This window comes from Ciconia boyciana, chromosome 5 (assembly GCF_034638445.1).
Source record: "Ciconia boyciana chromosome 5, ASM3463844v1, whole genome shotgun sequence".
Classification (NCBI taxonomy): Eukaryota; Metazoa; Chordata; class Aves; order Ciconiiformes; family Ciconiidae; genus Ciconia; species Ciconia boyciana.
Window position 1 is genome coordinate 68,980,293 of NC_132938.1, and position 26,881 is coordinate 69,007,173.

At 37.9% G+C, this 26,881-nt stretch overlaps 1 protein-coding gene across 8 annotated transcripts in view; it reads left to right on the forward strand.

Annotated features, from left to right (window-relative positions):
• Positions 1 to 26,881, forward strand: part of SLC10A7 (solute carrier family 10 member 7) — a 154,780-nt gene that overhangs the window by 88,046 nt on the left and 39,853 nt on the right. For 5 of the 8 annotated variants that reach the window (XR_012042603.1, XR_012042604.1, XR_012042605.1 and 2 more), the window contains 2 exons: positions 12,911 to 12,946; positions 26,232 to 26,315. Coding sequence is in view for 5 of the 8 variants with exons in the window: in XM_072862123.1 (XP_072718224.1) it covers positions 12,911 to 12,946; positions 26,232 to 26,315 (120 nt within the window). In the remaining 3 variants the exon portion in view is untranslated. The remainder of the gene's footprint in view (positions 1 to 12,910; positions 12,947 to 26,231; positions 26,316 to 26,881) is intronic. The other 3 variants (XM_072862124.1, XM_072862125.1, XM_072862122.1) reach the window with 2 other exon arrangements.

A 26,881-nucleotide genomic window follows, 5' to 3' on the forward strand; every position in this document is an offset into this window, starting at 1 on the left:
AAGTTTTGTTTGCTGCCCTCCCCCCGTTTCTTTCTTTTCCTTTTTTTTTTTTTTTTTTAACAGTTAGTTCTTTAGGCTGCCTCTGCCTGGGTTTTTACCTTTCTACAACTTACCTGCTCTGGTACACCCAAAGTGTGCTGATGTTACCGTTCCCAGGTAAACTGTGACATGCCATCTTTGTCAGAGGACACTCCACAAAACACTCACTGCAGTGGACATGGACTTCGGAGCTTGTTGCCGTGCTCAGCCTCACGCCAGTACTCTGCCTCTCGCTGCGCTCGGGGGATGTGGGCAACACTGGGCAGCCCGAGAGCCTTCCTAGGTGGCAATCCTGTCTTCTTGCAAGGGCATGTGGTAGATGGGAGCCAGGCAGTATGGACTTGTGGAGGTGAGTTACAGGGAGGTGAATTTTCCTTGGACCTGCCAGCTCAAAATCAGTGTAGACAGAGCTCTTTTGATGTGACAGCACTGTAGATTCAACCAGTTTCCTGCGTGCTTCAAAGTAGTTGTCAGTTCAGCAGGAGTGAGTGAGTGATTTAGGATGTTGTGCTGAGGGACAGGCTGCTACAAGCAAAACCTTGGCCCAGTAGGTCATCTGTGACTTGAGCAATAGCATGCAATTGAACAAATGCACCGTGTTTTTGTCTTGAATGTGAGATCTGTATCTAGTGAATAACATATAAAAAATGAACACCTTTGAAGCAGATGGTTAAAAAAAAATAAACAAATTACAAGATATTCCAAGACATATGGCATTTATAACAAGAACAGCGGTTTTGGCCCATTCTACTACGTATGAACAATAGCCTGCATTTTCTTGTTGCAGATGTGCATATTGAGCGCATTAAAATGTGTATTAAGCAGATTGTCTACTCTGTGGGGATATCCAAAACAACACAGAAGTTTCATGCTCGCAAACCTGTGTTTGGACAGTAGGCTAGAAGAGGAGTGGCTGAGCACTTGCAAAACCATAAAAACATGTCAGTAGAAGAAAAGAAGCAGTATTTACTGATTCTATAGAATTGGTGAAATGAGTAATAGTCAGTCTAGTCATGCTGAAATATATTTGGAGTTAGAATTGAAAAACAACTTTTATGCTATAAAATAATCTGGTTACCCTTTAAACAGAATAAAGTTGCTTTTGTAAGTAAATTATCTTAATTTAATCAGTTAATTTAAACTGAGTCACATTTCTGTGGTTTGGGTTTTTTTAACCTTAGTGTGCTATAGTGCATACTTGTAATTTTTAAGGCAGTTATTTTATTATCTGCCACAGAAAGGTGGTTTATGGTCCTTTTTCCTTATTCACAGTCATTAATAACATATTCAACCCATGAATGTTCAGCGATTTATGCACAGTGCAGTTCAGCTGAATACTATTAATATCCCATTCTAACCATTAAAAACAGTTATCACAAGATAACATTAGGTCAGAACACAGGGTAGGCTGTTTAAATTGTATTATTGATTGCTGCTTTGTGAAGATTTTCCTCAGTTGTGTTTAAACCATGTGCTTTTATTTGCTACTGGTTTCTGGAAAAGATGGCCTGGCAACATAATTTGAATTGAGATGTCTTGCTTTTGATGCCCAGTTGAATGTACATGCTTAATATAGTTTCATTTCTTATACAAATTATGTAGTTCCAGGCTTTTTGAAGACAAGGCTGCATCTTCAGTTACGTCTTCCAAAGTGGAGAATATTTACTCATCTACTACAGAAGTCACTACGGAAGTTAATGTTTTTATTAATTAATTTTATTAATGCAGTGTTTATTCTGGAATTTATGCAGATGTAGAAAGCAAGACAGACTTGGGTTTACAACTGGATTTTCCATCAGTTTAGTTTGTGCGTGTCCTGTAGACATTTTGTAGTCTGCCACCCACCTTCCCTGGGGGGTGGATTGGTAGTATACCAGCTGGTGTGTTCTGTTTGTAAAATGTGAGATAATCACTGCTGTTAGACTACAGTCCTAATGTCTGTAGAAATGTATTTGGGAACACTGAAAAGAAAGAATAGATACAAGAACCACCTCTTTTTTAAACATTGTCTAACTCATTTATTGGGATCTGCATATTTTTTAATAATGCTGTTGCTTTCATTGACTATGTGTATATGTGTTTGCATGCATTAAGTTTCTTCTTCAAGAAGAATTTTATTTGAGACTGAACTTGCTGGATTCCTAGGAAAACGAAACCATTTTTTTCCTCCTCTATTTAAACCATGGTATTTGACTCCTCTTGAGTATGTATTAATTATCTTAAAATAGAAACAACCTCCCCTTCCTGTGCTCAGAATCAACATTATTGTTGAATTCCCAGGCCTAGGAGAATACTGGTTGCATTACAAGCAAATAATTTGCCATTCTGTATGGTGTAAGAAACTGTCAATTAGTACGAAAAGGGTTAATCATGTTACCCCTTTTTAAATACCCCTTTGTTTTCTCTGTCCTGTGTTTGCAAAAGAAGACACAATTAAATGACAAACCTGTGTTTTTGTTCCTTTTCAAAAATCCCTGACAAGCCCATGACACAGGCTACTGCTGTAGCTGTACATTTCTATTCATTATTGATGACTTGGGGCCAGGCAGGCAGCACAGAACACAAGCAATATAGATTACCATATTGGGGGCTGGGTTTGGGGGGGGTTTGTGTATACGCGTGCGCACATGCACATGCGTATGTGCATTTTGGTTGGATTTGGCCTTTGAAATACTCAATTCTGAGAGGAAATCATATCTAGGAATAATAATGGAAACAGATTGAATGAGCTTTGTGATACATTTTAGTAAAACAATTCAGGGCACTTAGACTAAAGGAAAAAAAGAATGTATGAGTGAGCTCACTCTCAAACTAATTATTAATAGCTTAACTTTCCAGCAGACTTCAAAATTATCCTGAAGGGTCCTGAGCATCATTTACCCTGGGGGATTTGGAGGGCGTTTCTCACCTTACAGAGTGTAGTTAGCACCTTGGCTGATGAGACATTTTTCTGACAAAACCAATGTAAGCTGAGTTATCTATAACAATAATTATAGACAAACTAGGCTGTTGGTTTGATTTAGGGGGGATGGTATCTCATTTCATGGATGCCACAGACCAAACCCACAGTTTGGTTGAGTGTGAGAATTATGACAGCACTTTAGTGATATGTTTTAAGTGGTATTTCTGAATAGTAGGTCACCAAGACACCTTTGCAATGCTAAGGAAGTGTTTTACTACTACTGATTCATAATTAATCCTTATAGGTTTTTATTGGCACGAGAGTCCTGCCCATTATATAAAGTTTTTATTTTCTTCCGTATGTCAAAGAGGGGTTTTACAGTGTTTTATACTTGCACTGTTTGAGGTTCTTGGCTTGAAGAAAAATGAGGGAGATAGGAGTTTATTTAAACATAGTGTTTATGTTAACAAAATGAAATGTGCTTTGGTTCATATATTGATGGTGTGTTTATACAGCAACTGTTCTACTTAAATAGTTTTCAGTTACAAGGAAAGCTATAGAAAGAAATAAGAAGAATCAATTTTGATAACTGCTTATAACTGCTCATTTCTGGGGTATTTGTCATAGCTTTTCTCTCAGGTTTCTGTAATTTTTCCCTTATGCTTCTGTTTTCTTTCACACAACTGATTATCACAGCAGGAACAGTTAATTCACAGTTTAGTTAATTCAAAGCTTATTGTGTTAAAATATTTTTTTAAACATTCAACAGAATAAAATAGAGTGCTAGAGGGTGATTAGGTCCAGCTCACAAGAAGGACAAAAAAGACTTGTAGGGACCTTGCTCTGTTGGATCTCTGACTTCGGACATCACTGTTTCAATCCTGTTTTACATGTAGAACCCTTTAAAGTAAGACTGGTGTAGAGCATAAAAACTGCTTTCTCTTGTTTTGGGAAGGAGAGGTGAGAAGCCATTCCAGTAGAAGAGGGGCACTTAACTATTCCAAAAAGCAGTGTCAGTCAAAGCAGAACGTTTGCTTAGTGTATTCCTTCCATTTCTGTGTTTCTGCTTTCTCTTGTTGTGACTCAGTACTCTTTAATGTGTTCCAAAATATGTAATCTACTATATGGCTAATTTAACAGTACAACAACTTCTGTTTTAGAAGGAGGTTCTTTTCTCTGGAAGGTCCCACAGCACCATCTAGTGTGCAATCCTTTCAGATTGCCAAACGGTTTTGTGTTTGCAGAGGTGCTGAGGCTGGCATGTTTTGCTAGTAATGTCTTCTTAATAATTAAAATTAGGATTTGCTGGTTACTCAACATAGATCCGAATACAGGAGAAATATAGATCCTTTGTAACTTTCTTCTGCAAGAAAACAGACTTAAAAATTAGGTGGAAAAAACCCTTTTCTTCTAAAATGTGTATGATACTGCATTTCTGTTTTCTACATACAAAACAAAAGAGAAATTGTGGTGCATCCTTAACACTGCACTAACATACCTTGCACTTAACATACACCCCAAAGCATGTAACTGCAAGTTTATTATATCGTTATTATATGTTAAACTCTTTATCAAGAAAGGGCCATGCTTACACCTACAGACACCCTAATCTTACAAGCTGTGTGTCTTTCCTCCTCAGTCCCACTGAGGTCATGCTATATGGTGTGGGAACCTTCCTGCATTGTAGAAATTACAGGATTGTGTCAAAGTGATTTTTGCAAAGACAAGGGGATCACTCTGAAAATGCATGGGTATGGATGATTGAGAAGTTCCTTTCTCCCTTTTATGCCTCCTCTAGGGAAGGCCCTCCTAATGGCAGTGTATAAATTCAGTTCCTATGCTGACATACAGAATTATAGTGATCTTGTTCTCTGCTGACATCACATGAGAAATAAATTTGAATAGGAACAGACAATGGTTTAATGAGCTGGAATTAGGAAAAATAGTGTGTATATGAGGAAGTTTTAAAAGATTCTCATTGAGATGGGAGGTAAAGGAGAGGAAGAAAGTCTTGAGGCCAGGAATGATGGTCAGCAAAAGCAACTGAAAAGGAAATGTGAAACAGTTGGAGCTACAGGCTCAGCAGTATCAGTGAAGGCACTGAAGATGTTAACAAGACAGCTGACTTGAATGTGTTGCACAAGAGAGAGACAACAAAAAGTTGCAGGAAGGTGTTACAAGTTTGAGTGAGGAATATGGCTTGATCCCATTCTAGATAAGTGAGCAAAGGCCCACCAAAACCTCCTTTGGTCACACACAGCGCTGTGGAGCTGCTGCGGCAGCAGGAGGTTGCAGCACTTGGGAAGTATGGCCAGAAGCAGTTTCCCCAGCAACACCCCGCCACACCTATTGTAGGAGCTATTCCACTCTGCCAGACAGCTCCCATCTAACTGAATTTCATTTAGTTGTTATTAAAATATTGCTAATAGAGGTTATGAGGTTTCAGGACGTTTGATGGAAGCACTCATTTCCAACTCTGATTCAGACTTTTGTTGTATTTTATGCATCATTCCAGATACTATTCCAGTATCATCTGCGAAGCCCCAAGAAGTTGTTATAGTTGCCATAAAACTTCAGGGTCCTTACTACTGTGTTCTGAACTATTTTGTGGCTGTGTAGGAAGAAAATTTCTAATGTGTTGAAGATGCCCTCTGCTGGGAAACCAGGCAAACTAGGTTTATATGGAGTTTTACCTTTCTGAAATACTCTTTTCATACTCTTGGCTTAACTCTCAATCCAATACTGGAACCTTACCCCTCAACCTTACTGAAAGAAATACTTTCTCCTTTTGGTTTTATTCTTTACACTCAATCTGTGACAAATGTAGTAGTGCTACTGCCAGTAGTTCAGATCACTTTATTTCTTAGTTTCTAGGTTCTGTTGTGTTGGAAGAATTGAATTCTGGCTGCTTGCATTGCTTTTGATTCCATTTCAATTTCATACTTACATAAAATGTATGTGAGGGGAACATCTGCAATTAGTAATTATTAATAACTAGTGGAAATGCTTTTGATTTCTACTGTTATCTGATGCTAGTACGCCTTTTTTTTTTTTTTTTTTTTAATTTCCCTTCCCACAGTAGAGGCCACTAGGCTGACACAACAGAACAAAGGTGGTACAATGTCTGGAACAATTCACAAAGTACTATGCATAATCTCATAGTTGGTATGAAATCTGGTTTATTTTGTCCCCTCAATAAAGCAAAAGCCATTTTGACATAGCGCTTCTAATTTTACAGTTTTGTTATTAAAATCCAATATTGGCCTAATTGGATGAGTTGCAGCTAATTTATAATTATAGTTGAATTAGGGTTATGTAGAATTGTATTTTCAATTTTGTATTGTAGTTCATTGCCTTAGTGTTGTACAGTGTTTATGAATTTAACAAAAATGTGTGAATTTAACTTCATGTTCTTTTCAATATCTTTTCAGATTTCCCTATTATTTATTATGGGGAGGATGGGTGCATTTAGCATCCTAAAAAGCATCAATTTATAAGCCTTTGTTCTTCCCAGCATTCAGATCAGTCATTTGATATAAAACAGGACAACAAAGAGCTAAATTACATATTTTATTTTGAAGTCCTACAGTTGTATAAGCCTTCTCAGAACCAGCAATGTCATTGGAGTAGCTGACAGAAAAGGGATATATGGTAGGAGACTTTTAAAGGCCTGTGTTTTGCACCTGAAATGATTTTGAGAATAATTAAATTGGAAAACAAAAGGCAAGTGATTATTTGGCATCAGGAGCTTCTGTGATGTCCATGGGGGAACAACACAGGGATGTTGAAGTTGCATCATGGGGCAATGACTGAAATTACAAGCACACCAGAAAGTGCAGTTCTAACTTAATCTCTGAGATTGCAAGAGATAAAATCAAAGATTTGTCATTTACATGGACGTGAAGTTTGAAAGGGCAGAAAACGTATGTTTTATTGTGGAAGTGTAGTTCAACATCTCATTCAACAAAGATTTGTCATCTCCAGTGTTGTCTTTAAGTAGGAAGAAATGAACAGCATAGTTTGTATAGCCATGTTTACACAAATATTAAAAGCTGTTTAAAGAACCCAGAAGGATGTTGTCTCAAATAGGCTCCTGCAGCCACTTGATCCAAATACTAATGCACTGAAATGTTTTCAAATAATTTCAGTTGCAGACTTGAAATCATCATGTTAAAATGGTTTAGTACTGGAAAACTGAGATATGCAAAAATCACAGTTGCTTATGCAACCCTGTTGTCGGGCACTTTTCTGCTAGGACCCCTCTTTATTCAGTGCATACTGACGGTTTCACAAGAACTTGCCTAGTCTCAACCTGACTTTTAGTGGTTTTTGCTCTTCTGGTTTGGAACCAAGTAAATATATTTAGCGTAGGGGTTTTTACCTTGTTCTGTGGTGTCTGTCAAGAGGTTCTGCATAGTTCCAAAGAAGGTCAGTGGGGACAGGTGGAAGAAGGGAGAAGGCAACTCATTTCTGAGGATCGACTGGTTATCCACATATGTGAAAGCCCTGTTTCAGCAGTAGGAGTCATTCTTTATATGATATCTAAAATAAAGATTACTACAAAGCAGTTCGGCATGGGACTATACTTTAAATCAGTTTATTCAAGAGGATGCATAATGTGGTATCGCAGCTAATAAGCAATGTTTTACACAGGTGTCATGTTGTGATGTGGAATTGTGGAGCTGTGACCAGTCTGAGGGGTGAGAGGAGGGGGAAGTCTTGTACTCCTTCATTTGAATAGGCTGAGAGTTGGCTTTGAATGCTGTTGTGGTCTTTACAATCTCTATCATGTTCTTGAAAACACTGAACAATAAGCTTTTTGACCTTTAGGAGAGCCCGATTTTTTTCCTTTGTGATGGTACCAGATTTTTTGAGAACATCTGTTTATCTGTATTCTGTCAGAACTTTGGTACCAGCTGTCTATTGCTCACAAACATACCTAATTCAGACCTAGAAGTACTTTTCCAGAGGCAGGGTTATCTTTTTGAAATGTAAAACATTATAAAGTTGTCTGCAAATTTGTCAAAAACAAAATAAAAAAATTATTTTTTTAAAAAACACACTTCCAAGCACAAAAGCAAGGAAACAAAAGATATAAGAAGAAATAAAAATAATAAATGTTTCAAGGTAAAGTCTATCTCTCATGTTGTAATCAGAAAAACAGCACAGATTGGGGGGGGGGGGAGGAGGCAGGCTAGGTTTTTTTGGTTGCTCTTTCTTTTCCAAAAAGTGCCAGTGATTCTTGAAATAAAACCGTGTGAGAAATACTGCTGTACACAGATGAGGATTGAGCTTCAGTTCTCATTCATGCTTGCCTTCTGATGAAATTATCCAGAGTTCATAGCCACTTTTCTTGTACCTTATCCTATCAGTACTAATGGAAATGCTGCCCAGTTAACTTTTTACTAACCTTTATTCAGTTTATAACATAACACTGCTTACACTTTTGCTCCTTTTGTGTCCTGCTCTGATGAAGCATTCAAGAACATCTGTAGCTTTAAGCACGAGTAGATAATTGATTTCAGAAAATACACATTTGTTTAGAACCTTGATTTACAAAAACCTTTTTTCTCTTTCTAGTCCTACTTAAGACAAATCAGACATGACTTTGGTTAAGGGTTTTTTCAGTAGTAATTGCCACATGCGTGTCATACTGATGACCTGTAAGAATGAAGAAAAATTGCATGGGAAATTTGTGGGTAAAGGAAACGAAGGAAAGTTCACATGTATTTCATGCCTCATTACAATAATCCTTACTTGTCTCCTACCATGTGTCCCTCTGGATCTATGCCCACCTTCCTCTTACTATTTGCATAATTCCTTTCTTAATGATTTGCCATCATAGTTTCAAATCCATTATGTTACTTCCTTTTGCTGTCTGATTTGGCAGCCAATTACTTGTATTGATTCTACATATTCTTTTGGAGAATAAACACCTTTTAATATCTGCTATACAGCAATGCTGTACTGCATAAGACCTCTTAACATCTTTACCTATACAAGGCAAATAACAATTAAATGGATCTCCAATTATGTCCTTGCTGTAAAAGCGTATGTTTATGCACATGCTCGCACACACAAACCTGTATTTAAACTCTCTTAATTAAGACATGTTTCATGATCTTTACTGTAAAAAGAAATGTGTTTACAGGTATCTGACTATTCAGACTCCTGTGTTGTATCAGTGTCTCAGGTCAGGCTGAGATTTTTTTCTTCCCTTTCCACTAAAATCATTGAAATATATTCAGTCAGTCTTTCACATCAGAGGTGTAAATGGATTTCTTGAAAGTTTTTCTGCTGATAGCAAACGGCAGTCACTTTACAACTTTGACTCCATTGTGGGTAGCAGTCAGAAAGCTTAACGCTCCACCCGAACTTTGAAGATGCTAAAACTGTGTAATGACCTTGCATTCTCAAGGGCAGATGCTCAGCTTCTGCTGGAGGTGCTAATCTACAATCTGTTTATCTCCATGCACTATGTATTTGACAGCACTTGCCTGGAAAGCAAGGCAGGGAAAAGCGTAGTCAAATTTAGTTACTTTTTCCTCTCTGAAGGTGTGAGTGTCCAATGGACATAAAAACGATATTCTTTATTGTATATCGCATAGAAATGATATCATATTGTACAGAAATTATAGTCTTTATTTTAATTTTTGGCTTCCTTTGAGCTTTTCAGCCTGTTGTAGTCTTAGAAAGCAGCCACACTGCCAGTGTCAGAATATGCTCGTCTTTGTGAAGCCTCTGCTAGCGTGTGAGCTGGACCATGTAGAGTAACTGTTTTCTTCCACTTTTTCTTTATTCTGAGTGAATCAGATTTTGGTTTTACCTTCAAAACCTAAATTGTCATCTGTATTTTCTATCAGTAGGCTTTAGACACAATGTGCTCTATATATTATTCTTCAGTGGGTATGAATTGAGGTACACCACATCATGCTTATGAGCACATTGAGGAGCATGTTTCTAACGAAGACATAATGTGTTGAAGCAAGGCGGTGTGTGGAGGGAAAGGTAATACCTTTTGTTAGACAGATATATTTTAGTCATGTAAACTCTTCAAATGTGGAACAGAAACCTGAAGAAGAAGGGCTTTTGCACAAAAAAGCACATCAGTGTTTTCAGGTAACATATAAATGGGCTTTACATACCCAAAGTTTGTTCTTTACCAATTCCATCAGTCGGTCTGGTAACGGACATTCCCTCCCCTAACAAGTATTGCCTTGCTTGCACCCATAAACCATCACAGTCACCACAGCACTACTGACAAAAAAAACCCCCTTGGTTTTAACGTAATCCCTGTGGTTTTTCAAACCGGTGGTCCTTATCAAAATAAAAAATTAACATCAAATTACTCTGTTTCAGCAACGGCATCTATTTTTTAATATGAACTTGTCTGTTCTATCAGGTAATAGTTTAGCTTCCCAGGGAATTGCATATGTATTGCAAATGGGAAGATTCAATCTTGTAAATCCTTTCTGTGGTGAGGCAACAGGAAACTTGCTTCTGATTATTAAGATCACCAGGTTTAATAGCAAAATTTTGTAAAGAATTGCTAGAATTGACCTTTTGAATGCTAGATTTTCAACAAGCTCAGTCAGGAATCTATTTATGATGTATACCAGGATTCTCTTCCTCTCCGCTTACAGAATCATGAAGAAGTGTTGCTGTCACAGAGGTCATGTTTCCTTTTGTGACATTATATGCTTTGAATTAGCAGTGTCTGTTGCCCATTGTGTTAATATCACCAAGCTTCTAAAGCAAATATAGACCAAGTCACAGGTCCCATCCTAAAGAGGAAGGACACCATCTTTATTTATCAACAAGATAAAGGGGAAGGTTTGTTCTTTTTACCTTTGCTTTTTTTTTTTGTAATGTATAAAAGCGCTATGAAATGTACTGAGGCATGAAGCGCCTAAGAAATGACTAATGGTGCTGAATCAATGAGTTCCTTCAGATTTAGAGGAGAGCTGGCTGTACTCACCAGCTGGCAGCGTGCTCTCTTCTCCCTACGCTCAATACTCATTTGGACTACAGGATGCTTTTGGTGTATCACCTCCTGCTCCATTCATGCTCGTCTTCGCTTATGTGAAGGTCTGAAGGTGGAATCCTGCTGCAGTGGTGTTCTGCCATCCCAAAATTACAGGATGCTTAGGGAATACTCAGGCACTTGGTAATATTTGAGCTGTGCAGTGTAGTTGTCAATGGGGAAAGGGGAAGAAGGGGAAAGTCTGGCTCACGTATTTTTAATAGTAGTTCATAAAAGCTGGAGTTTGGTCATTCTGATGAAGAGACTGTGTTGCATCTACATTATACAGATCTTACTGTCAGTTCTCCATTCTAAGCATCATAGATGCTACTGTACGCAAGTGTCAGTTCAGCCTCTTAGTGCCTCCTCCCTTCCTCAACTTTTGTTTCTTCCTCTACAGCTGTTATACTTGAACACCTATATTTCTTCATAACTGTTATCTGCATTTTCATCTAGGCCTCCCTGTAAACAGTGAGTGACTCCCTGAAGCAATTCTTATTGCTTCTACTTCTCTTTCTAGTCTTTTATGATCTATCTCAGCTGTGACATTTGCAAAAAGATAAATGATTGTGGATAGCTAGGCTGTGGGGCAGTCAGATATGGCATATATTATTTATTTCAAAATATGTTTTTAAATTCTGCAGAGCCTTCAAGTTGCACAGCTTAACTGTTGCCTCCTAGATCTTTCTTGTCTGCTGTCATTTGTGGCATTTACTTGTTGCACTTTGTTTTAAGAGCACAATAGGAACTCTCTGTGCCTAATGGGCTGTCTGGATCCGAGACTTTTTGTGGACCCAGAAAGCAAATACAAAACTAGTTGTATAAGGTTTTTATTTATATTAGCTTCCAAAAGATTGAAGTAAAGCTGTGTTACTCAAGGTTAAATGAAAAGCAGCAGACAACTGCTTTTTTGTTCAATTGTTTTTCACTTGGAGCTAAAAACAAACAGAAAATAAGCATCCTTTTAGATGGATGTGAGCAAGTTTTGGACTGTTGTCCTTTAAACACTGAAGTTTGTGGATAGCTGAAAGACTAGTTATTCTTGAGACATATCTGGATGAAGAATAGTCTTGGCTTAGAGGAGTTCTGAGCAAGCTTTGTGAATTAGCATGCATTAAATGATAGAATCATTTTATTGAGCAATAATAAAATATTGAAGTCAGATGGAAGGATGGTGGGGAATTGCTATTTGCAGCTATGAAACTGATGCATGTCATGTTAACTCCCAACCCAAACAACTCATTGTAAGATCTGCTCTTGTGAAACTTAAAATCCTCTATTTTGTCCAATCATCAGCTTTAAACCTGTTCCTTGTCAGTGAAGACAACAAATCTTTTTGCTTGCATCTGCCTGGGGGATGTGGAAAGCTGAGGTGGTCCTGTGTGATTAAATTAGATGAAAGACTTGCCTTCTACCAGTGAGATGCGAAGTCTAATCAAGTGAAATGAGTTTTGAGATCTCAGCTCATTTCCTTGGGGAGTATCAGTTTACGTTACACAGTCACAACACCTAATTCATCACGGTTGATGCGGCTTTTGCTCAGAAGAGGACCTGGGACTGGGTAGCATGGGACTTGATCACAAGTCTCCCCCCTAAGGAGGAGCAGCTTAGTGGAGTTAAGATACAGCACAGTGAGGGGAGAGCTTTAATATGTTTTTTAAAATAATTGATCTGATCTATATATCAAATCTTATAGAATAGAGGGGCTTAGGTGCAAAATGGGGAAAACTAGCGGTAAAAAAAGATACTTTGTACTGAGTGTAGTTTATAAAATGATTGACGTACGGATGTTAAAGAACGTACACAGTGAAGAGCAAACTTGAACTTCTTGTCACTTAATTTCTGTGATGTTGAATGATGTTTGTGTATTTCCATGCACTAAGGTACAAGGAAGTAAAGAGTATTCTGCTTCCCCGACTAACAGACATATTTTTTATTTCTTCTAGGGCATTGTTATAACTCCACTTCTGCTTCTGCTTTTTGTAAGTATCTTGATCTTAAGATGTCTTTTTACTGTGTAATCTTGCACCTATTAGATAGTATATTTAAGACATAAATTTGGGTGATTTAATGACACTTAAATAATAAGGAAGATTTTTCTGGTCAGTATTTGAAATAAGCTGCCTTCCAGAAGGTCATCAAAGTGTGTCACAATGAATGCAAACACTACCTGCACTTCATTCTAAGAGGACCAAAACCCGTTGTTGTTGCAGAATCACAAAACCATATGCTATTAGTCAGGCTGGGCAAAATACAAACGCTTGCCAAGTAAGTTGATCACTCAGGAGATCTCTTGGAGAGCTTTCACATGCAGGAGCTGGACAAGTTTGTAATGATCCAAAATGGATGACAGGCCAATTGGGAAAGCACTGTTCAGATAAACAGAGCCCCACTCTTGGGCAACTAAGCCCATGGGTATTTTTGTGGTAGAGGTTAGTGAGATAGCAGCAGCAGCAAGACAAATTACTAGAGTCCCTGTGTACCACTAAATGTGATGCTGCTTCATTCCTCTTAGTTCAAGATTTCATTTTCAATTGTTAGTCTTCAGTTAGGGCCTTGGTTCCTTACAGTTCATGGTAGAAGAAAAGGGTGAAGACCAAATTTTATCTTCATGTTTTATAAAGGTATGGATATTAGTCAGTCTACAATGAAGACACTTTAACAATGGTGCTTTAGTAAGTCCCTTGTTGGTTAGGAAGTCTTTATGCTTGTGGAGGATTTGCTGGCGCATGTGGTATGGTATAGTGTAAGTTACTGAGGACTGTGGCTTTGTGAAGAGCAGGGAAATAGGCTGAAGCACTTCAAGGATTTCAGGAGAGGTATACGTTGTCTTTTATGTTTATCTTACTAATTGCATTGTATGTAAGCCAGCACCCTGGAAAGGGGGGTAACTGTGAAGTTAGTCTGAAACAATTTGTAAGTGGCATGCCAGTGGCACGCTGTTTTTAGTAGAGAGTCTTAAGCAGCATATGTACTGTATACAAATATAGCAGTGTATACTAAACTGGGATAAATAGTACTGTGAGAGTAACTAACATTATCAACTATTGCTTCAGTAAAGCTGTGTGGGAAGATTTTTATTTTACAGTATTTTAATTTTACTATAACAAATTGTAATTCATCTGATGTGGTTGTGTTTACACAAGAACTGCTTTGACCGTATGATATATATCAATACACAACAGCAAAGCTTTCTTGATATACCTGGGACCATAGACTTACTGTAGGTTGAAAAAGATAATTGTTCTAAGAAAAAAATGCATGTTTTGTTATTCTTGCACTGAATACATTGATTACAGATGGTCTGCCTCACTGGTTTCCTGTCGTCTTCACTCTTCTATGGAATGTGTTTCTTCCACAGGAATTCATCCAGAGACCTGTACCTTTGTTTCTAAGTGACTGAAACTTCAGCTCTTTTTACTTTTGCTCACTGGCAACTTTCACCCTGCTATACCTCACTGAGTTTTGGTGCTCTACGTAGCCAAAAGAGCTATTTTCTGTAGAAATTGAAATGTTAAGGAATGATCTGCATATCTTTTTAAGCAAGATGGAGATCTTTCCTCTGGTGACTTTATGGACAGATAACAAGATACTCTGTCCTATAAATTGCAGTTTTCACTGTTACTTCTCAAAAGAGGTGGTAAAACTTTGTATGTGCAAGAACAGGAAGGCAAAGCGTATGCCTCTCTTCTTGCTACCAGCCCTGGAGACACTTGTATGAGAAGTGTGTAAAATGCACATGAATTGTTCTGTGGTTTGTAACATGACTCAGAGCTGTTCTTCTTGAGGAAAATACACACATGAATTATTTTTTCATCAGAGTGATAAACAAACTAGTCTGGGGATGGGGGGAATTACAAAAGCTGCATTTTTTTGTCACAAAGCTCAAAACTTGAGGACTTCTCTTGGGGTATATAAATATTTAAAATTCCTTGAGATCTTCGTTGTGAACTTGACACATGAAGAGCAGCCATTCCGGTCAGCCCAGCAACACATCTTGCCAAGATAAGGTCCACCTTCTCTGAAGGTTCAGTTTATCCAGTGGCAGGTATTTAGGATAGCAAACTAAACGTGCACACCCTGATGAACTGTTCCTGTACCCTGGCAGTCTGTGGTTTGGACTGCTGAAACCTTTTTTTCTTGTGAACTTCTCTAATTTTCCTTTGAATTTCCTTGATACATCTGGCCTGCTCAACATGTAGTAGATTCAAGCACACAGTTCACACACTTCTGTTCACTTGTTTACAACTTGCTGCTTGATCATTTCATGTGGTACTGTGTAGTTACTGTGGAGTGAGAAACACTGACTAGTAATTTCCTGGTTATCTTTTTTGGACCATTCATTAGTTTGGTCATGCAACTTAGCTTTAGTGCTTAGTTAATAAAGGGTGGAATTTTCAAGTTTCAAGCTAAAACTCAACAGTAGCTGAGCTGGGCTTCTGAATACCATTCAGGGACCTTTGAAGTCAATGCCTTCAGTGAATTTTAATTCTGAATTTGGTACTCACAAGCATTAACTCTTCCACAGAGTCATACTATGATAGTCTGAATGCTACATTGTATTAGTGATCCTATTTGTTAGTCTCCCTGTATACAGTGCACAAAATACCCTTAGTGCTGCCAGAAATAAAATACATTGTTGTCCATTAAGTGTTTTTGTTATACAGCTTAACCTGTGGTAGTGGTTATGGTTTAAATTTTGCCCTATGTGTGTGAGAATATAATGTTCTGAACTGCCTTTTCTGTTCATAATTGCCTAGTAATGTAAATATAAATTGTCTAAACAACCCTGATAAAGACATGTTGAAGCTTATAATAAATAATGCATTTAATGCAAATAATTTATCATCTTAAATGAATGGTGTTGAACATAAGATTGTCAGTTACATTTCTGAAAAGTGTATTTTTACTATGAAACCTTTGGTGTAAAGCTTACCCAAGAAAAGCGTTCTAAGACATTCCGATTTATTTAATGAAACCTTAAATACTATGCACACAATTACCAGACTGTGTCCTTGTGAGCAAGCCTAGCTAGACTCTTTAAAGAATAGCCGCCTTCACCACAGATACCTCTGATTAACATTTTATCTAATAAGAAGCTATTGAATCTGGCTTCCAGATGCGTTAATCTGCAATATCATCATCCTCATGTTAACCCTTATTATTAACAGTTAATATGTTATATTCCTAGCAAAGATGTTATAAATGGGCAATGTCCCATAAACTAGATATAATTGATTAGAGTTCATATATGTGGTGAGCGGGAGTGTTGAAATAAAGTGCTGTAAGATACAGCAGTTTCAAGTTAACACAAGGTTATGCTCTTCACATTTCTTTGCAACATTCTGCAGTGTTTCATTAATGATGATTAGGAGGCTGTGTACCAAAACATTCAGAGAAGGATGCTGTCTGTCTTCCTCTTGTCAGGTCATATACTTATCTGAAGCCAGAGGTAACAGATTGATCATGGAATTTTTTAAAGCAGAGAAATAAGTTTTATTTTCTCAAAGGTATTTGGGGGGGAAAAGAACCCCACCAACTAGAAATTGAAGTGTAGACTAAATTTTGCTTTTGGAAATAACTATATTGCTATCAATAAATAATGACGACGAATAGGTTAAGTAATGCCTGAGGAAGTTAGTCACTTGGGTATGACTGTCCATCTTTACTTACCATATGACTTGTTCTCTATGTTCAGTTTAGTTATTCCCTTTAGTAATTGTAATAACATTTTATGATTTGTAATAACAGTTTATGATTTGAATTCTTAAGTATGCTGCATTTGGGCACATTTATATTACTAAAAGACAGTTAAACAAAAGGTGTCGTCATACTGTGAAGATAATAGTCCTGTGATCTCTTTAATAACCTGAGATGTCAGCACCTTTTAATGATGTCTCATTTGAAAGACAGAACTTCAGGAGCACTGCACTCTGCAACAGTTGTAGCTGTATCATCTCACTTAGATGTCCTTAGATTGTAACTTTAGTCACGAAAAACAGGAATATGTATGAATGCAGGTTTGTTTTTATTGAGGGATTTCATATGCCTTTGTATTGCACAGGATGGAGGCCAGCCTGATGCCTCAGCAAGATCATGTCTCTTGGATTTGCCCTGGAAGCAGAGTGAGCATAGATATTGTACTACCGTGTAAGAGGATGGTGCAGAGTGACCTTTCTTGTGTGAACGTAGCTCTGTTCCTTTCCAGCCACATTAGGATAGAGTTGCCCTCTCTGTCCCTGAAGTCAGTTGAGTATGTGGACTGGCAATTTTACCAAGCCACACAAGCTTACGATTTTGTTGATTGTACTTGGTATCAAAATACAAGCAGTCATCTGCACACCTGTTGGAGCCAAATGTGATGCTGTGGTTTTGATGGCACAGTATCCCAGCTCTGCCACCTTCTTGGTATTACCCTTACTGTTGAGACTCAATGCCTGACAGATGTAGTCTCTTCAGTTGTTGGAAGCACAACCAGTTAGCTATCAAAGTAACGAAAGTCAAGGTGTGTGAATCTGTATTTTTATTGAAAGCCATCAAAGAAAATGTTAGAGATAAGTAAGTGTTTTACTTTTTTATATACTTTACATTCTTCAGAAGCATGCCTGCAAACCAGTTAACGTGGAATGTTAAAGAGCCAATGCAAAATTCATGTGTATTTTTAAAAATACACTTGGCAAAAACCTCCATGTAACTGTCACACATTGCTCCCATGTTTGCTGTTTTACCAAAGAAGATTACCATGACATTTGTGTCAAAATGGAATCTTCCCAAGGCTTTATCAGCTTGCTCCTTTTCTTGATTTATTATGTGATGTTTTCTTTTCTGGTACCCTCTCAAATTTCTGAATTTTATAGTAGGTATTTTTATGGTGGCATTGTAGTGGTGATGCCATAAGTACTAGGAAGTAGCACTGCTGAAAGAATTCTGGAGTAGACAAGTAAAGGAAATTCTGTGCAAGTATTGCAGAGAAAATGGAAATAAAATGACTAGTGAATAAGGACATGAATGAAACTAGAAGCTGATTGAAATACTGAAGTTAAAAGCTTTCCCCTGTATTCACAATCCTTAAATTAAAACATTGTTTTAAAAGTTGTTGATACTTTCCAAATTCTTGCCAAGTCTTCTCCAATCCCGTGTATTTCAGATAAATCTTTTTATTAAAGGGAGCTGTCATTACATATTTTTTTTAAACAGGATTTCTACACACTATGTCTTGTTTTTCCTCTCAATCACTTGGTAAATGAGAGTTGATACCAGTCAAATGAATCGTTAAATATGCAAATATTTTAGTAGCTGTAAAGCCTTGGAAGTTGATAAGGAAGTTGCAGCTAATGGATTTCGCTAGTATGTGACAAAAGGCTGATTACAGGGCGGGGTGGGGGGGAAGGGAGGGGAAGCAGCATAGTGCCTTAGCTGTTAACAGATCAGCTCATTCATGTGGAAGATTTAAAGTGCATCACTATTTCTACCTGGTTATTTACCTCACCATTTCCTTTCTCTTTAAGAATTGGGAAGACAAAATTCTCTGATCTGATCCAAACCCTTTACAATTAACCAGAACTTTTAAATGACTGCTGTGAAATATTTGCTTAATAATTTTATTCCTTTTTCAAATTCACCTTTTATGGCTTTGTTATATAAATTGCATACAAATAACAGTCAGAGAATAACAGGGGCCCTCCCTCTTCCTGACACACACACACACACACACACACACACACACACACAAAATATTGTAAATTTGTGTAGGTAGAAGACTCTAAAATATGTAACATTTCTGTGGAGGACTTTTTCTCCTTGGTTTTGCTCTTGAAATTTTCATCTATACAATGCTAGGGGAGCCTTTTAAGTACACATCCTGCTTCTACGCAGCAGAAGCTAACCACACATCTTAACAGGATCATAGAACCAGGATACCAGGAGAATCCTGTCCTGACTCACCCAGTCCGCCTCTTTTCGATGCTGTGCAATTCACCTCAAAACTGAACATGATCCAACTTAAAAGTAAGGATTTTTGCTCTCTCTCCACCCTTGCAATACTAGAAACTTGTGGCTCTGATGAGCAGAAACCTAATTTCCAGTAAGTATTTGTGACAGGTGTTCTACCCATTTGTCTTTGTTGCCAGTGTTATCATACACCTGAATAGCACTTCCCTGAAATTTATCACCCTTGCTCAGACACAGTGTACAATCCTGTCCTCTTTCCCAGTCTTCAGTCAGCTAGGCTAAACAAACCATGTGTTTCTAATCTTTAAAACATAAATACAAAAAGCAAACAAAAACCCAGATCCCTTATTCTGAGGTGGTTTGTGTACCTGTTCCAGTTTTAATTCCTCCTTCAGCCCAGGTAATAAAAATAGTGCACAGTTGCACAGTGTTCTTCACAAGGGCTTATCTAGACCTTGTGCAATGTCACAAGTATCCCCTACCTTGACTGATTTATTTCTTCTGGTACGTTACAGCTGCCTTTCTCATGGATACATAATATTCATGGTTCTTAATTCTCCTGTATTTACTAATCTGTTCCTTTCCAGTTAGTCACCCCCTTGTTTGCAGCAGAATTTTTGGATACTAGTCCTTAAGTCTCAGCTCTCCAAGGGTATTAATCCTCTAACTCCCATTTAGGTGCCTTTGGGTTGTATGCTTGATCTCATTTCCTTACATTAGTCCTCAAGATCACTCTACCGTGGTAAAGTGGAAGAGTAGCTCTGGTATATTTCATGTTAAGAATACCTATGGTTATTTTTACAGCTCTATAAAAGGCTTTAAAATCGACAGGTCTGTTTGGATTGGCTTGGTATTTAATGTGTCATAGGGGAACCCAGAACAGGATTAGGCATCTGTGATCACTTTAACAAGGGAACCCCAAAATATGCAGTCTCCTTGCCCAAGCCAGGAAAAAAAAAAAAAAAAAGTTGACAGATTGTCAGCTTTTCTTTTTCCACACTTCTGATTATGAAATTTTGATTGTTCAAAATTTTTATTTTTTTTTTTTAAACAGAACAGGAGGGTATATGTAGACAGCTAGGTTTTTTTATGTTTGTGCCAAATCAATTCCCATGGCCACAGAAGCATATAGGATATGCAAGAATTTGCAAAATATACCATAAGACCAGAACATCTCTTTTCTTTAGCAGAACTAGAAACTTAGGTCTGCCTTTAATTTTTAAGAATAACTATGGAAGATCTGTTTGTTAAAATACATGACTGCCAAACCATTGAATGTGTTCTCTGTCATACCTTTAGCCTTTCTCTGAGGCAAGAGACAACTTGCAGTTTTTGATAGGCAGAATTAAAAGCTTTATTTTAAAATTTAAATAGATTCTATAGAAGCTCCGTTCTCAGTGATATGCCTCCCCTTCCCTTCCCTCTCCTGCTGTTAGTACCCACTAAAGGTGGATAATTTCAGTACAATGACCCTTGGTCATTCGCTGGGTGCTGGCATCTTTTACACAGCTTCTCTGCCTTACCGAGATATCTAAATGCTCTGCATGTGAATGCCTTTAAAGCAGTGAAGTAGGAAGAACATCCCAGTGACCTGCCAGCTCTGTTTAGACTGCTGTGAAATGTTATGTAGGAATGACCATTTCATCTCTTTCGACCTCCTACCTGAAATCTAGAGCCGGGCACTGGGAACTCATAGGCACCCGTCAGCACAGTTCCCATGGAGTAGCATGGATGCTTCCTACTTCCCAGAGCCTCAGCATCATTACAGTTACTGCCCATTGCAGTGTATTCACTGCAGAGCATTTCCATTTGCCACGTGCCTGGGTTACTGAGGGCAGTGTGCATACTTCTCTGCTGTGACATAGCATACCGCAATGACTGGGTCAGGATAAGGGTTCTGGAAAGAGTCCAAAGCAAGGGAGGGCTTAGTTCACCTGGCCACTCTTGTTCATTGTCCTTCATTACTGAACTGGATCCCATCCACATCTTTTCCGAAAGTGTATCATGTTCCATGTCCTTTCTGTAACGGGGCTGTCATCCACAACAGGACATAAAGGGATTAGCTCATGGGGTGGTCCAGACAGGCCTCTAAGGCATCTGAATCTGGACTGGATGAACCAGAAGCAGTGACAATGCAGCACTGAACACAAAATTTAAAAAGACAGGTATCAGAGTAGCCTGACCTGAAGGTGGAAAGGAAAAGCTTAAATTAAATATCTCAGATGAGAGAGCAGCCAGTGGCCCTCCCCCTCAGTTCTGCCCTGTTTTCACCCCTGCCTCACTTCCTCATCTGTGCTCAACAACTGGTGAGGCTGAAGCTGGCTGATGGTGTATGAAGAGCACAAAGACACAACCTGAGGAAACATGTTAATTGCAGGAGAACACTGGAAGAGTAAGGCCCCAGAGGACAGCTGCCTCCAAAGTGGACTCAATATGTGCAGCACATGTGGCACTGGATTATAATTTGGTGTGACTGGTAGGAGGTGTGTTTCTTCTGAGTCAGTGGGAGTTGTAGACATGGGAACACCCGCGGTGATACCTGCCCGGTCGCCCAGAAAGATAAGAATGGAGCATCTGTCTTGTGGAGGGACTCTAGGCTGGGAAGTGGAATTGTCTTGTTTTTATGCAATGAAGGTTTCTTTTGTTTGGTTGGTTTTCGCTTTTTGTTTTTACCACAGCCAGTTAAATATAGCCTATCAATTAAGGATAAGGCAACGTTTCTACTGCAAACTCATAAAGAAACCCACTAAATAATTTGTCAGAAGTTTTTTAAAACAGGCAGTCTCTTGAGAAGAAGGGTCTAGGACTAAATTAGCAAGAATGCTGCAGGTCAGGTTTGAAGTACTGCATGGTGACAGAATTGTTTGGAAAGATTTGCCTGGAATTCTCTTTCATTACAGCCATATCCAGCAAACAGTTGCAGAAGGTGTAGTTCTTGCTCATCTGAGTTGTCCTTCTGAAATCACTCTGATGATTTAAGTGAAAAGTGCCTTTCCCTAAGTAAGAATTTTCAGGGTCTTTTTTTTGAATAGTGAGTCTATTCAAGCAGGGCTGGCTTATTAATAAGCCTTTAACTGAAATGCTGCTATCCAGAATAGCACATAATGATCACTTACAATATCAAACTTCTGTTTAAAAAAATGTTCTAAAATAAGCATAGACAATATGGTGGCATGAAAATTTGTGATAGCTTTTTCATTAAACGGTGCATTTTATCTTCCATAAGAGATTCCAATCAGATTATTTTTTTACAGCTGTAAATCAGCCATTTGATTCTGTGATGTTTTTACAGCAGTTATTACAGTACTTCTTCTGGTTGTTTGCCTGTGAAGAAAGGTTCAATTTTAGGCATGGAGATCATTATAACAAAGGAGGGCAGCCAAATATAATCAGACATTTTAGCATGATGCTAATTTTGGTGCAATGCAGATCATCTAGGTTGTTTTTTAAAAAAATTTGTTTAATGACAGCAAATGGAGCACAGAACTTAGCTTGATCCAACTCAAACCTGAGCAAAATAATATTTATTGATGCAGACAGAATATTTGCATTTGTAAATGTGTAGGAAGGTTTGATTAACATTATATCAAGCTTTTTGTTTCCTCTGTTCTTCAGTTCTCACTTCTCTTTCTCAAAATGGATGTGATGAACATGTCCAAGTTCAAAGGAAGTCTGGAACCCGGGTAATGTCTGAGTGCCTGTGGGACACTTACATTTGTGAGCCTGATGAGTTTCCATACTACAAATGTTGAGGCAGTCCTGATCAAATTATGCATCGATTAGCTGTGGGTCCCTTAGCATTTGTGATTCCTCATGGTTAGCCACTGTATGTCCAAGTCGGGGTTAAAAAGTCTTTTTCTTCAGTGTGATTGAGAAGTTCCTGCCTTCTCTTTTCTTCAGCCTTTATGTTATCTTCTGTGTCTTTCTCTGGGAATAGATTTAAGATTAAGATAATACATAAGAGTTTATAGACATTGTCTAACAGACAGATTCTGATAAAAAACAGTCCACTGAAGTTATTGTCATGATCTACAGAAGGGAAACAAAGTTCAGAAGTCTGTTTGAAGAACTAATGTCAGTACCATAGGTGGGACAGGGAAGTCTAATACCATAGCACTGCATGAAGGCGGGGCAGAGCCTAGCAAACACACTGCTCCGAACCTCTGTGCCCAGGTGTGGTATAGCAGAGTGTTAGGACCTCTTAAGGACCCAAGAAGAAAGCTAGCTCCATGCTATTCTGTAGAAAGTAATGAAGGTGCTGGAGACTGGCAGAAGAATATGATTCTCAACTATGCAACTGAAACAGAATAAAAAAATAGTGTGGTCATAGGATCATGCAGGAGAGGAGTCATATTAGAAGCAGAAAAATTTGACTTTTTCTACAAGAAGAGGAGGTTTTTTTCCCTACAAACCAGATGTAGTTGAAGAACTCAGTTCCTCTGGGCAAAAGGAGAGTTAATGAATCATTTATTCATTTTATCATTTTGGACTGATATGTGGATTTCTGTTTTGTTTAAAATGTAGTTGGGGTGAGATAGATACCTGAAATGTCTGCCTTTTGGTGGACCAGATGACAGTGAGATGAGCCTGAATGGGTGAGGTGAAGTTGACAAGATGAAGAACCATACCCTGGTATCCTGATATAGAAGATTGTTTCTTTGAATAAAATAATTTTACTTTTCCTAGGTAAATTGGTTTAGCGTCCCAGCATAGTACCTGTAATTCAGTTTCTAGTTATGTAAAAAACCAAAACAGACGAAAAACCCCCCAAAACCCCACACCCAAAACAAAACATATCCTTACATATACCAAGTGCTTAAGAATACACAACAGCTTGAAGACACTACATTTGAAGTAATATTTTAAAAAGCTGGCAAGACTATTGATGTTTGAATGGTTGCCTTTTTCAACAGTGTGTTATATCGTTGAACAGTTTTTCATTCCTGACTTAGAAACTGATTATGCATCCACTGAGCATAAGACTTCAAAGCAGTGAGAGAAGTCCAATCAGTGTTTTTACAAAAATGCACAAGAGCTACTGCCAAAGTGTCATAGTTTTGTGAAGCTATGCAGAGGGTCCTGGCATGCAGACTGCTTGGTTAGATTCACTCCTCTGTGACCCAGGCAGATTTTAAAGTTTAAAAATCTTCACTTTCACTTGAAAAAGCTTCCTTGAATACACAGTAAGTAATGCTTTTAGCTCCTCAGCAAGTAGCAAAAAGTAAGTCCAAATACAGTTTGAAAAACTATGAACCTTTTAAAATTTCAGAAGCTCCTTACAAGAATTAAACCAAAAAGGAGATCATGAGTGGCATGATGGAGTTTTCTGCTCCACTTTCTGCAAGGAACCATGCAGAGCACCCCATGTCCCTTGGGAATGGAGTAGCTGCACTGCCTGACTTCAGGTACTCATGTGGGTGGTCAGAATCTTCCCCTGCAAGCCCTTACTTCTCCTTCTTGCTTCCATGGGAAATTTAGGCTTCTTAATCTTGGTGCTCTCACTTGCTCCGTACTTGCAGACCAGAAGTTTCAGTGACGACATCGACTTAAGGTCCCCTCCAACCATTTTCTGTGCCCACGTTGTTAAAATTAGAGGTGATGGGGATGAGATGCTGTAATTTATTAAATGGCCAAATTGAGTCTTACCTGATGTTGCCAGTTAAGGTAATGCATAGGAAACAGCTATATCCCGTATGTTCTGCCCAAGGCTGTCTACCTAGAGTGTATTCAGAAAGGGACATATGAAAGCAAGTGGTGGAGTATGTTTAAAAAAAGAGTAGATTTGGTCTGGTCCTACTCTTTTAAACTCTAAGCTGGCCAAGCAACACTCAACATCCCATGTTTTCCTAGTGTCAGAAGTTAATTCTATTTTGTGCTGTTTCTCAGTTCTGATGCCATCTGCCTGCAACCAGAAGCTCAGCTTACATACAGACAGCCGCGCTGGTGTGTACACCGTTTTCCCAAGCAGTGCATATACAAGTGGCATTTACAAAAAGCAGTGCATATACATGTAAACCACTGCAAAAGTGGTATAATTGGTGTTTTCTGATCAGATTATTTTCTGTAGGTAAAGGTTGCAGTTGTACATTTCTGAATAAAGTAAAATACTTCAGTATGTGAAATTTCTGATTTTTCTCTGTGAATTTCTGAAGAATCTGGTTTTATGTCAAACCCACTTTTATGGCCATATGTTGATTTTTTCTAGGCAGAGTTAGAGGAAGTGACTAGATTGTATGATCACTTTGTCTGTCATGCCTGCAGGTAGCTTTGAGAGGAAGATAAGTGTCAAAACTATAATACAGTCTGAGCGTAATTTATGAGAATGACGTATATGAGAATGTTTTAGGAAATCAGCATTGTTTAGATGGAGCTGAAAAGATTCTGAATTCTGTTATGGTTTTGTGGATCTTTAAAGTGAAGTGCAAAATATAAAGTAATGTGGATCTGTGAAATCCTCAGCATTATGTCATTTACCCTCATCATGAAGCAAACAGTTGTCTGTGGAAGCCCTGACAATGCTATTTCAGTCTTCTTGCTACGTATTTCTTAATGCATATTCCATTGCTGTTAAAGATATATTAAATTACTTTAAATGAAACTTTTCGATGACCTAGTATAAAACAAGTCCAATCAGAATGTAAAAAATAGTGAATATTTTCCTAAGCATTCTGAAGTTGCAAAAATCCCACTGACTGTGTTTGGTTCACCTTTTTTACCTGCATCTTTAAAAAAAATACTTTTAGCATTTACAATTCTAATTAAGAGATCACCTACGTGAAGACTAAGCCTGTCACTGTTTAGTTGTCTTAATGAAAGAATAGTTATATAGTTTCAATAGATCTCTTCTTTAACATCATTGAAATAAAAAATGTGAATGTCTTCACTATATAATTATTATTAATAATAATAACTATTATTATTATTTATTGAAATAATTACACCAATTTTCGTTGCTTGATATTTATATAAATGGTAAGGTTAGTTGAGCTAACTGCTTAGTTAGGAAGATTCACTCCCTATCTTTTTAGACTATCATCCTACAAATGCTTATATGGTTTACTTTGCATATTGATGGAACTATTAGCTTAGGTTATAAAATAATCAACCAGAGATTGTTTTAGTTTTGTTATTGTGGAATACCGAATACTTTATTGTGACTTAACAATTAAACATGTGTGCACATACTTCCAAGTTTGTGCACGTACTTCCAAGTTCTTATGCATAAAATAAAATGTATATTAATGTGTGATACCTATGTATGAAATTTGCAGATACTAAGAAAAAGTGCAATATTAATGGTATATTTTTATTTTGTAGCTTGGATCATCCTCCTCTGTGCCTTTTACATCTATATTCTCGCAGCTGTTTATGACTGTTGTAGTCCCCCTTATTATTGGACAGGTATGTCTTTTAAATATACATTCTTATTTTAAAAAATAAGATAAAGAGAGCTATCTTAAAGACAGACTGGCAACCTGGTAAGCTGCCACATAGGAACAGCCTCAGGATAGTGAAGTCTAATATCAGAGAAAAGATGCTACAGTGCTCCCTGGAGCCACATTGATCTTTGTTGAGATTGAGCATCTGTCCCTCACTACCACAAACATACGCTACTGCATATCGAGAAGGGAGTTTGTGAACATAAAGTGGGAAAAATGGCAATCCAGACTGTGAGAAATTCCAGCCCCATACAAATGAGCTTTGAGAATACTATATAGTCCTTTTGTCACATGCCCTTTGCCTGGATGATGAAGGAAGTTCTCCCTCTGTAGTATCTACTACTAATTACAGGAATAAAAAATTCTCTACATGAAAAAACATATAAGGGCTAAGTAGCCAGAAGTTAAGAAATAATAAAATTAAGGCTGCTCAAGCCATTTTGCATATGCTTTACAATAAGGATTTTAATTGCACAATTGCAAACTATTCTTTCTGTATGACTCCTCTATCCTTTGTTACACTGGATG